This window comes from Orycteropus afer, unplaced genomic scaffold (genome assembly GCF_000298275.1).
Source record: "Orycteropus afer afer isolate SDZICR_OR568_19922 unplaced genomic scaffold, OryAfe1.0 scaffold00114, whole genome shotgun sequence".
NCBI classification, from domain to species: Eukaryota; Metazoa; Chordata; class Mammalia; order Tubulidentata; family Orycteropodidae; genus Orycteropus; species Orycteropus afer.
The window spans coordinates 5,437,543-5,450,952 of record NW_006921701.1 but is presented as its reverse complement, the minus strand read 5'-3'; the positions used below and the strand labels follow the sequence as shown (position 1 = coordinate 5,450,952).

Genomic DNA, 13,410 nt, shown 5'->3' with positions numbered 1-13,410 from the left:
GGGGATCACATGGTGTACCAGTCCCTTGGACTAATCCTTTCCATGAATCTTTTGTTTTCTTCATTCTTCTTTGCTCTGGACAAGGAGAGACCCATTGTTGCATCTAGATGGCTGCTTGCAAGCTTTTAAGATCCCAGTCGCTACTCACCAGAGTAGGATATGGAAAAATGTTTTGTGTAGTATGTTATGCTAATTGAGCTTGATGTCTCCTGTGACTATGGTCCCAAGCCCATAGGTCCAACTATTCACTCCCTCTGGGTAACTGGCTATGTCCAGGAAGTGACTACAACCTTGTCCCTTGTCAACTCTACTATACCTGGGGATTCTTACAGAACATACCAATACACTTGTAGAAACATTGTCTGCCAACCTATACATGGTCATAGGCACACTCCCCCCTGCATAAACATACCTAATAGTTCAGCCTGTCCACCCATCTATCCACCTGTATATCAATGTTGCCTTCACTGACAACTCAGTACTATATGTTCTACATGCCTTCTTGTGATACACTGAACAACCTCCCTTCTTCCTCACAGATAGTCTTCCAGATCAGAAAGGGAAAGGAACTGGACAAAGAGTTTTGTTTTCATCAACACATACAAAAGCACAGGGATAGCTATTACTTCTAAAACTCTATAACTATATACAAATTTAATTAAAAACAACTTCATGCCACATGAAAATACAACATGGACCTTGTTTATATCCCAATCCAAAGAAATCAACTTCAAAAATATAATATGGAACAACTGAGAATATTTAAAAATTACCTGGATTTTTTTTAAAGAAATTGTTAATTTTTTTATATGTGATAGTGGTTTGGGGGTTATGTTTTAAAAAAGGAGGATGCAGTTATCTGATCCCTGAAGATTTTGCCGAAGAACTGTATAACGTTAAAGATTTGCTTTTAAATAATGAAATTGGAAAGTGATAAACAGGAAGATATAAATTAGCAAGACTTATAAAGTATATATAAAATTGTTGTTGAAGTAGGTGGTTCATTATAGTCTTCTGTTTAAATTTTTCTATAAAATAATAATAACTAGATGACAGTGATGAGCATCTTTGTGGTAAGTAGAATAATACACCACCACCACCCCCAAAGAACCTATGAATATGTTGGAGTACATAGAAAAGCGGAATCAAGGTTGCAGATGGAATTCAGGTTACTAATCAATTGACTTTGAGATAAGATTATCCTGGATTATCTGAATGGAGCTAATGTAATCATAAAGGTCTTTAAATATGGAAGCCTGGAAAGTTAATGTCAGAGAGAGGTGATATGAGAAAGATTAAACTCATCTCAGTGATTAAACTCACTGCTGGCTTTGAAGATGAAAGGAGGCTACCAGCCAAGGAACAGAAGTAGTCCCTAGAAGCTAAAAAAGGCAAGAAAACAGATTCTCCCGAAGCTCCAGAAAGGAACATAACCTTTTCAACACTTTGATTTTACCTCAGTGAGCCCATTTCAAACTTCTGACCTCCAAAACTGTAGAACAGTAAATTTGTTTTAAGACACTAAATTTTGGTATTTGCTACAGCAGCAAAAGAAACTAGTACAATCTTCCAGTAGAATCACATAATTTATTTAAAACTTAAAGATAAAACTCAGATTTTATTGAAAATTCAAATGAAATATATATTTTCATCAAGTAAAGAAAAATGTTCCAAATGAAATGCACTTATACTTTAAAAGACAAATCTGACCACTATTATCCACCCTTCCTTTCCGGTAGTCTCAATTTTCCCTCTGTGGCTCACTTGCTTTACTAATTGTTTTGGTTACCTAGTGCTGCTCTAACAGAAATATCACAAATGGAATGGCTTTAACAAACAGGAGTTTATTCTCTTATAATTTTGGAGGTTAGAAGTCCAAGTTCCAGGTGCCAAGCTCTAGAGGCTGGGTGTAAGCCCCTTGACCATGGACTTCAGCTCTGCCTCTTGCTCTGGCCCACTGAAGCTACAGGCATCTCTTCACTCAGGCAGCTGCTTGCTGCTGAGGCTGACAAACACAAGGTGGATAAGTGAAAAGGCACAGTTCTGATGTTACCAAATCACATGTCAGGCCATTAATTCAAGTCCATTAAAAGTCCCAAGATCGGCAGGGCAACATGGCAAGCTGCTGAAAAAACAACTTGGCTACATGCAGGGTTCAAGCATGCCATCAGCTGGAGACCTTCCTCAAAGTTGCTTCTTATGTACTGGAAGCAGCCCATGTCCTGCTTCTAGTAAATATCACAAATGGATATAAAGCAGCTACTCAGCTGCTCCATTAGATTCCACCATGGAGTTAATTACCAATCTCCCCAAGAGGAATAACCACATCCAGCTGCCCAGCCACTCAACCACGCCCAGCCAAGTTGACCGCAATCTTAACTACCACACTAATGTTACAATATGCTAAAATGATATCAGAATCTACCATGTCTGCTACTTTCCCACCACTTTACTCTTACATAAAATCGTTTTTACACGTCAACTCTCAAAAGTACTCTGATTCCACCAATTACTTTAATCCTATTCATCATCTTAAAAAATATATATTGTAACAAAAACCATCAACTTCTTCTTGGTCTAATTCAGCTATCTCTTAGAAGTTCTGTTATTTACTTGTTTGTTGTTTTGAACTTATTTATTTCATTTTTACCACCCTTGACCTTTCTATAGCATTGAGACATTCATGAATTTCTCTTTCTTAGCATTCTTTCTAAAGAAAGTTTCAAGTAATCTGCTTCTACTCCTGAGTTTTCCTCATATCATTCTGCTCAGTTCTCCTGTATCTCCTTTGCTACCTTTACTTTGTCCATCTATTTGTATGTTTAAAAACTGTAAGCATTTCTTCTAGATTCAATCTAACTTCTTAATTTACTACACCACTAATAATTTTTAAATTTTTTCAATTTGAAGATTTAGAGACAGGTTATTAGTCAATGAAAAATGAACAAACTAGACTGAATATTAAGCAACCCAATCAATTTTCTTGACAGTCTACCTGATTTTATTTGGTTCACTTAGATAAAATATTAGATTTTTAAAGTATCTAAAATTTACTGGTGATTAACAGAGCAGAAGAACAGAAGAAATGTAACAATTTTCTTTAATCTACAATCCTTACCTTCTAAATCCAGGTATTAAATGTATATCTAAAACTACCAATAAAAATGGTCAGTTCTACTTACAATGAAATGCATACATCCTAATGTGATGTTGATTTTATGCTATTATGAACTCCTCCAATTATATACAACTGAAATTAAAATATTATACTATATTACACACTCAAAATCATTCTATACACTATGAACCTCAAGTGGTCATATGAGGCCTCCAATGAAACTAAAATCGTACTCCTCTTTCTAATATTTTACTTAAGTCCAGAAAATATATAGGCTATTTTCCTGAGAAACCAACCAAAAAGTATTATTTCCTTTTATTGTAGTCAACTGGCTGAGAACAAATATATCCTGATTATTTTTAAAGTTATACAGTAAATAAAATATCTTTTGAATAACAAACTTGTCAGAATATCTTCTTGCTGTATTCTTTCAGTGACTATGAGTGTTCCAGTTAACAAAATCTCTCCACAAGTATCACAGTGGGCTTATTTATGTAGTTTTTTGAGGTCTTATATTCTATACTTTACATTTTTTGTTGTTGTTGTTAGCTGGCATAGAATTGAGTCCAACTCATGGCAACCTCATGTGTGTCAGAGTAGAACTATGCTATAGGGTTTTCAATGGCTGACTTTTCAGGAGTAGATCACTAGAATTTTCTTTCAAGGTGCCTCTGGACAGACTTGAACTGCCAGCCTTTCAGTTAGCAGTCGAAGGCTTAACTGTTTGTACCACTCACAGAGGTCTTTATATTTTGCCTTCTGTAAATTCTTTAAATATGATTTTAATTTTGGGCTTTATAAAAGTTTTAATTACTGTTAATCACTGATCTTAATCATTGATTCACTAGGGGTCTTACAAATACATTTTAGGCTTACCTACAAAAAAAAGCCAAACTTATTGCCCATAGAGTCAATTCCAACGCATAGCAACCCTATAGTACAGAGTAGAACTGCTCCATAGGGTTCCAAGGCTGCAAATCTTTACAGAAGCAGACTGCCTCATCTTTCTCCCAAGATGATGGGTTCAAACCACTGATTTTCCCAATTGCTTAACAACTGTACCACTAGGGTTCCTTTGCCTAGAAAATTACAAATGACTCCGTAGTATAGTTAATATTTATTTTAAATAAAAACACTAGTGAATTACATACTTTAGAAAACTAACCTTTCAAGAAATTTTAAAATATTACCTTCGTTTTGAAAATTAGAAAGAAAGGAGCTGTCACTACAACCAAGGGCTTTTATAAAGATCATTATTTTGATACTTAAGTAGGAATAAAAAGCTCTATTTTTCTCTTATGGAAAAAAAATTCAATTTAAAAGCTTAAAACAGGGCTTCTACTTGAAATCTTTAATAATACAGTCAAAGTTATTGCTCTTAAACAAATATGTAAATTGTTTTACAGTGCTATAATGTAGAGAATCAATATAATCACACCATTATTAAAAGTAAACTTTAGAACTTAATCCTAGGATTTCTCATAGACACATCTTCAAGTGAAGGCAGAAGGGATTCTGTAAAAATACACTAAACTTTAAGAAATAGGAATCTGATGTAATCATTATTAATAGTCCTACAGGTAAACAACATTAGAAATTATGTAAGATTTTAAGTCAGTACTATATTAAGACATACAGAGAGAATGACCACATTGTTTGTTTTTAAGAACCTAAGAAATGCCAGAATAAATGAGACCAATAGCCTGATCAACTTGCTGACAATATACTAATACCAAAGGACCTTTTGTGAGAAAACATGACTGTTCTCTAGGGTAACTTAAAACATTTATAAACACACTCACTATATTTCTATAAGCCTTTATTCAGCATACCCTTGAACCTTCATGCAGTCAGAATAAGCAAGGCAGAGAGCCCAGAGTACTGAATGAACTGGCTTATGTTTCTGATTCTTTAAAAAAAAAAAATAATTATTTTAATTATTTTTCGTTCATAAGCTTGTTAGCATATCAATTCTGACAAGGGTACTAATTCTTCCTGGTTTGCCTCCATTACCATTCTTAAAAATGCCCATCTTCTCCTGTCCTTTTTGGTGACAGGAACATGAGGTCATTATCTGATGTTTTATCCAAAATTTATCCTACAATGTCAACTGTACTACCTTTTATTCTACCAGCTTATAAGCATATAAATTAGACAAGTCTACACCTTCTATAGCTTTCTTTTTATGGATGAAAATAGCAGAAATGTAGAACTTTGATTATGGTCTTGTGCCAATCTCAAATATAGAACCATTCAAGTGAAATGATGTGACATCAGAAGACATGTAGGGACAGTGGAAAGCCTGAAAAGAGTATTCAACAATATCTGAGCACTTAGTCTATTTTCACATATTTACAGCATCCTGGAATACCCATATCTCCACAGTCCATCCTTCCGAATTTATACGTATTTATCTGGGAAGATCTTATATCTGGTATGAGCATGAACATAAATCCATTTCCCTGAAAAACTTACATTAGTTATCTATACATTGGCTCTAACACCATCCCCATTTATAAAAACAGCTTCTAAACATTGATGAATAGTGAGCCGGCTGATTTAAGAGTTTATTCAGAACTTTAGGGATTATGCCATCTGGTTCTGGTGATATATTTATCTATTTTGTTAATTAGGTCTAGAACATCCCATGTGTTTTTCAGTGTCAATCTAATACTTCTCAACTATGTGTCTAAAAAGATTATTTGGAAAAAGAATCATATTGTACTCAATAAAAATAAATAAATTGAATTGAATATTTCTACAATCATCTTTTCCCTACCTTTTTGAAAATTATGTACCATTTTCCTAAAGTAGTGTCACTCTTTCACTGGATTTTTTTTTTCTCTTTGTGTAATGTAACATTTCTTCAGTAAAAGCCCTTTAAAAGAGGGCGTTCAAAATAATATCTTGTTTGCTTTTACCACAATACTATCAGCTTCTTTGCTCTAATTTATTCATTCAACAAATATTTGACTATCATCTATGTGACAGGCACTGTTCTATGCACTGGTGATACAGATGTGAACAAAACAAAACCCTATGCTCCTGTAGTTTACACTCTAATGAGACACTCAAACAAATAAAAATATATACATAATTTACTAACAGGAAGCTTTAAGTGTTACAAAAAAAAAAAAAAAGAAAATCCAAATTCAGAGATAGAGTAATGGGGGTGGGTGGTGGTCAGTGAAGACCCCTATGAAGTGGGTAACAGTTGAACCTAAGAACTGAATGATGTGAATGGAGCAAGTAATGCAAGTATTTGAAAGGAAAGTGCTCCAAGTAAAGGAATAAGCTAATTCAAAAGCCGTGAGGAAGAAATTATATCTGAAAAATCAGAAGGCCAATGTTGCTGGTACAGAGTAAATAATGCAAAGAAGAGTTGAAAATACAGTTTGGTCAGGGGTAAGATCACTTAGAGCTTTGTAAAATATAATAAGACTTAAAATTTTATTTTTTAAGAGAAGTGAGAAGTCACTGGAGAGTTTTGATCCAAGGAGAGGCATGATATGCTTTAGACTTCAAAGGATTCATCTGCCTGTTATGAAATGAGACTATGGTGAGGCCTGAGAGAAAACACTTAAGAAGCCATAGAGTAACATTCCAGGCAAGAGATAATTGGGAACTGAGATCATGCTAGTAGTGGTGGAAGTTAAGAGATGTGGTGGTCAGGCGCGGGATATATTTTAAAGAAAGAGTCAGCAGGACAGTTTCTAGGCTTCCTGAAAAATAGATCATGTTGTCTTTTCTAGAAAGTGGGAAAGATAAAGCAGAAAGAGTACTGGATTTGAGAATCTAATAGAATGTTACACTTAATCACAAACATGGAGATCTAAAGATACCTCTAAAATTCTCTAGCCTCAAATGTCTTATCAGCAAAATAAAGAATGAATACTCTCCCTAATACCTTAGTTTATAGATCAGTTAAATAAATCTTAACCAACTTGCTAGATTAACAAAAACTCTATTTTCTATGTAAAATATATAAATTGATACTCATCATATATTAAATGCTTGAAGCTATAAACTATCTTTGACTAGCTATAATTTCAACATTCTCCTGATCCCAGTTTAATTAGATGTGAGTCAGTTAAACATAAATATATATATTTACATTTGAAATGATTTGGGGGTGCCTTGGTGGCATGACAGTTAAGCATTCCATTGCTAACCAAAAGGTTGGAAGCTCAAACCTACCAGCCACTCCATGGAAGAAAGATGTGTCTGTCTGCTTCAATAAAGATTTACAGCCTGTGAGACCCTGTGGAGCAGTTCTACTCTGTCCTATCAGGTCACTATGAGTCAGAGTTGACTCAGCAGCAATGAGTTGGGATGATTTGTGGAAGATAAAAGCTCCAGAGGACAAATAACCAATACACTACAAAAAAATTTGGTAAATGTACAGGTGATTTGTAATTTGATGTATATTTATGTTTTCAAAGTTAAAAGAAAATACTTAAGGCATGTATCATTAATGATGTCTTTCTTCTTTGATTAATATCTTTTCAATTAATCAACTAACCATGCATAAGATGCTTCATTCATTCTCTCAGACTGAGATAAGAAGTCCCTAAGTTGCACAAATGGTCAAGATCTCTACTACTAGCTGAAAAGATTGGCTGTTCGAATCCATGCAGAGGTTCATTGGAAGACAGACTTGCTGATGTGTTTCCAAAAGATCACAGCCTTGAAAATATTATGGAGTATTTTTTACCCTTTATACATGGAGTCACCATGAGTTGGAATCGACTCAGCAAGACTGAGATAGGCCTGAAACTCTCTCTTTTAGACAGCCAGAGTTGAGAATCATTGGCCTGCTAAATAGCAGACACTCATTAATAATGATAAGGAAACAAACAAAAACATACTTGCTTCTCAAAGAGCTCATAGTATAATTGCAGTGAAAGACAAAAAAAAAAAAAATTATTTCAATCACAAGAAGGTGCTTAACTTTACACCTTAGGTATATGCCAGATGTCACAGAAAAACTGAGAAGAGGAAAAAACTAACTGCGTAGGGGGTAAGTGAGGAAGGCAGTGTGCTCCCACTTTATCTTTTGGAGGTGGTGGTGTTTGAACTGTGAGGTAAAGGACACTAGGAGTTACGCAATTAGATTAAAGCTGTAAGAGATAAAAAGGCACTGAAATATGAGAAAATAAGGGAATCAAGGAAATGAGGATGGAAAGGTAAGCAGGAATCTGTTCTGAAAGGAATTATATACCAACCAAGCTAAACAGTTTGAAGTTTATTGTATAGAGCAGTGATTTCAATAAATGTTTCATAAAATTCAAGTTCACGAAAGGCAGTCTATGTATTTCACAAATAACTCACAAACATGAACATTCAAATGCATACATACTGAGCTTAACAGATTACAATATACCACTGCATTAACTGATTTTTTGCTGACCTTGAACCAAAACTGCTTCTGCCATTTCTGTTTTTTAAAATTTCTTGTATACGTGTCCCTGATTACGAAGGCTGCAGCTTTATACTTTCACTTTTTTTTAATGCTAGAAAATGTCTACTAGTTGTCTATGGGTAATATTACACAATTAAAACCAAATATAAAAAATAAGTTTTTATTGATTGGCTATGCAATTTGTTATTATAATTTATAAAACAAATGTATGGGAATAAATTGTCACATTTGTTTGTTTAATGGATACTTTTTATTGGGGTTTCACATAAATTTTTGTTTCAGAGCATCACTGCTTTTGGGAAACCAATACAGAATGTTTAGTAGTGAACTTACATAATTAACCTTGTATTTAAAATAAAAAACACCACTATTACAATAAAATAAATTGAAATAGGGTCAAACAAGAGGTAAGGAATTAAGTTATGAAGCGCTTTCAAGAGACCAAGCAAGAAAATATGAGAGAATGAACAAGTACTGGTGGTGAAGAAAAGGAATAAATTTCAGAAATACTAAGGAAATAGAATAAGGATTCAATGGCTGATCAGACAGATCTTAGATTGGAGGGTGGTTAGGAGCACCTATAGTCTAGATTTATACTTTAATTTTGGCCATGTTGAAAAGGTAGACATACCCAGAAGGTGCCAACTCCTTGGAATTCAGAATAGAATGTTCTTCACACATTTAATAAGTGAGTCTAAATGAAGTACCATTTTAATAGCAGTTCTAATTTTGGAATTTCCTTATTCCATTTATATATTTTATTCTAGTTCTGGTAATTTACAATACAGCCAAATAACCACTTCTAAAAATTAAGTATTAGATTCCGATCCAAAGACGCCATAGTACTTTCTCATCTGATGAAATCTCTATAGTGTACAGCTTACATAGCTATTTATCATTATAATATTCCTTTGAAAATTGTTGCCTAATATTGGGAACTCTGGTAGCGCAGTACCTAAGGCACTTGACTGCTAACCAGAAGGCTGGCGATCCAAACACACCAGCCACTCCTCAGAAGGAAGATGGGGCAATCTACTTCCGTAGTGATACTGCCTAGGAAACCCAAGGAGGGGTCGCTATGAGCTGGGTCCGACTCGACGGCACATAACAACAATAATATTATTATTATCCACTAGTTATACTAATTCCACAAGAATAAGGTGATTTTTAAAACTATAACCATAATATAAAGATATATTTTATTACTTTTTCCAGTTTATACATTGCCTTCATTTAATCGCCTTGTCTGATCTTCCCCAAAAAAAATCCAAACCCTCTGCCATCAAGCTAATTCCAAATCATACCACCCTATAGGACAGAATAGCACTTAGTCCCATACCTCAGATGAGGAATTCAAGGCTCAAGGGAGACAAATGGTTTGTCCATGATTATATGGCTAACAAGTAGTAGAGTTTTAAATAAAATATACAAAATTTTCTGATTCTGACTTTGGTTTGGTTTTTTGAGTCTTCCTACCACGTCATACATTTTTGAAGTAGTGCTCTATTTTCCTATTGCCACTTTACATGACCATCTCTTCTCTGAATAAATAGGAAGATGACAATATATTCCATTTTCCTCTCATTGTCCTGATTTTTTCACTGTTATTTAGAACCTTCTCTACCAGCTTTATAACCTCAAGAGCCCAATACCATCCTCCTGTAGCACTATCTTATCCACAAATTGAGAGGTTTTTTTTTTTCTTTTGCTTCAAAATCTGAGAATGAAAATAAGAATATGTCAAAGATAAAGAATCAGGGGAAAATTCCCCTGCCTAGAAGTTCAAATTTGACCTCTAGGACTCTTTTACACATTAGTCTCATACCACCACCAAGCCTTTCTCTGATCTGACAGAATATCTATTGTTTTATGTGGAGAACAAAATGACTATTACATAAAAATGTCACAGGGTAGCTTAGAAATAAATCTGCTTTTCTAACTAATTCTAAATAAACTTGCTTTTATGTAAAGTAATTTATGATATTTTAACAACTATAGATTTTAATGTCTTTATACCGGGAATGGATACTAAGGCAATGATTGAAATTTGTCTCTTTATATAGCATTTGTTTACTACAAAAAAAATAATTTTAATAATTTAAAAAACTAAAATTTTCTTTTGTTGAAGTACCAAAAAAACTTGTACTTCATTTCTGTAATTTCAAAAGTTAACTATTTCTTATGTATTCAGACACAGTTATAAAATTATAAAATTTGTATCATATAAATGACTTAGTTGTTTTTTTATTGCAAACAGCAGGTCAAAAGCACATTCCTAGGCTATCACACAAAAAAGGATGATAAAATTAATAAATCATTTATATCAGAAAAATAACAATATCTATATATACTAACATGGGAGCTCTGAGCTCTGGTGGCGTAGTGCCTAAGGCATACTACTTGTTTTATAAATTCTCATCTTCTCTCCCTATCAGAAATTCTTTCTTTTGCTTATTCATTAAAAGTTCAACATCAAAGTATAGTTACCTAAAACGTTTCCTCAATAAAGGAGAACACTGGCTATTTTTTAGTTCTTAAAAGTATTAAAGTTCTTACAAGTATTAAGCCTGTGACATTATTTGTTATTTATTTACTTATTTATTTATGGAGAGTTTAAGAATCTGGGTTGTATTTTTTTTTAGTTAGAATTTTAAAACAATGCCATTAGATCTTTAAAAATAGATATATTTATCTAGCTGTTATCTATTTAATTCTAACATCTCAATAGCGTTAATCATTTTATACTGAATAGTGAAATAAAATACCAATTAGTTTCTCTGAATGACAATACAGGGTTAACCAGAATGAATAGCTTCCCCTTCAGCTCATTACATGTATAGAAATACTACATTAAAAATTGTGTCCACTATTGGTCCTTAACACTACCTTATAAATTCTAGTTTTTATGTTTGCTGATTTCTGCATTAGATGACCATTGCTTTTTAAGTTAATACCACAATTGATGCCTTAAATATCTTTATTAATTCACATAGACCCAATCCACAGCATTCTCTGCACCAGAATCTCTTTGATGTTGACATCTCAACAATTTCAAGTGTGTATGTTTTCCTCGTTTCCTCCCAACAGTAAAGTAAGGAAATAAGAGGCTTTATGCCAATTCCAAACTTACCTTGCAAATCTGGAAATACTCTGAAGTCAGGGTTTCTTGAATCTCCTCTCTGAGAACCCCTGCAGTCCCTCCAGGGTGTACGGAACCACTTCCAGCCCCACCACCACTGTTACTGCCACTGCTAACACTGCCAGGGGAGGAGGCAGTTAAGCCATCCAAAACTTTTCGGAAATTAAACTTCTTCATTTTATACAAAACTGTGGAGAGATTCAATAGGAAGGGGGGAAAGAGTGACTTAAAACATGTAATTATACCTGGATAAAAGTCTTTATATTTTCCTTAGTCAAGGCAGTACTGGTTCCCATTTTATGAGCATTGGCTATAATTAACTGGGGGCGGGGGAGTTATTTAGTCAAATTTTAATTCTAAAAACCATAACCTTCCAAATAATAACAAAACACAACTCCAAAGTAAAAATATTGCTTCCTCGTACACCAGATTTTCAAGGGCTTCTTCCCAGCTGTAGCTACGCTTTCTCAGCACTGGGGTAAAAATAAAAGGCAGTGTCATCATCGTCATTAGCATTATATCATCATTATTATACAATCAAAACCAGGGTCCAACAGACCAAGACTCACTCTGTCTCTCACTTAAGGACGGGCTTTCATTCTAAAGGTTCAGCCCAGAATATTTTATTTTCATAAAAACGGTGTTGGAAGGGGAGCCTGCGTTTGCTCTGCCACCACCTTCCGGGCTCTCCCTCCATCATCTTCAACACTGGTTTTCTCTATAGGAAATCGAGGAGCGGGGATAGCAAAGAAGCCTTTTCCCATTGCCCATTCCCACAGACCCCAAAACATCTTCAAGTGACCCACAGCAGGAACCGACCGAGGGGCACGCGGTGGCGCCCGCTGCCTCCGCGTCTCTCTCTTTCCCCCTACCCCTCCCCGCCTCCCGCAGCGGCCGCGCTCTCCCGCCAGACCGCCTGCTCTCCCCGCAGCACAGCGGCCACTCTCCGGGGACTCGAGGCGGTAGCGGCGACTGCTGCGGCCCTAGGTCCCGCCTTAGCTGGCTGCTCGCGCAGAGCCACCGCTCCTGCTGTCCCTCTCGGAGTAGGGAACCAAGGAGCGGGGCTCTCTCCCGCGGAAGCGCTAACCCACAAACACCCTCACACAGACATTCGCGCGCCTAGCCAGAACACACGCAAACATCCTCACACAGACATTCGAGCGCCGGCGCTCGCGCGCTCACACACACACACACACACACACACAGTTGTGAGGAAATCGCGGCTGGACGGACGCTCTAGCGTCCCAGACAGATGACTATCTAACCCCCGACTTAGCCACCTGCCAGCCGGGAAACTGAGGGCACACAGGGAGCCGGCTCTCAAGCGTCGGTCCGGCCAACACAGCTGCTTCTCCAATCCCTCTGGTCTCGGCGCCCGGCGCTCTCCGTGGTCCTAACCGTGCAGGCAGGCTCCACCGCAGCTCCGCCCCCACGCCGTGGGAGGTAAGCCCCGCCCCCGATCCACCCCCTCCTTCCCAGGCAGCGCGGGGCCAGCGAAAGGGCGGAGAGTGCTGGGACGTCAACGGGCGGGAATAACTGGGGCTCCAATCACAGGCTCGATAGGACGAAGTACCGTGGTGTGTAGCGAGGAACAAACTTGAGGATAGGTCGAAGGAAAAGCCAGTGAAAAGGGGAGGGAAGAATTTAGAAAGATAGGTGAGGTACTTGATTGACACTGGCATTGGCCTGTAAACTGGGGGATGGTGTTTTGAGAACTGTAATTGGCGCTAC

The 13,410-nt window shown here is 36.2% G+C and overlaps 1 protein-coding gene across 1 annotated transcript in view; it reads right to left on the bottom strand.

Annotated features, from left to right (window-relative positions):
- STXBP5L (syntaxin binding protein 5L) overlaps positions 1-11,856 on the bottom strand; it is a 471,051-nt gene extending 459,195 nt beyond the window's left edge. Inside the window, exon 1 of the mRNA XM_007943886.2 lies at positions 11,671-11,856. Within this exon, the coding sequence (XP_007942077.1) occupies positions 11,671-11,856 (186 nt within the window). The remainder of the gene's footprint in view (positions 1-11,670) is intronic.
- Positions 11,857-13,410: the final 1,554 nt, after the last annotated feature.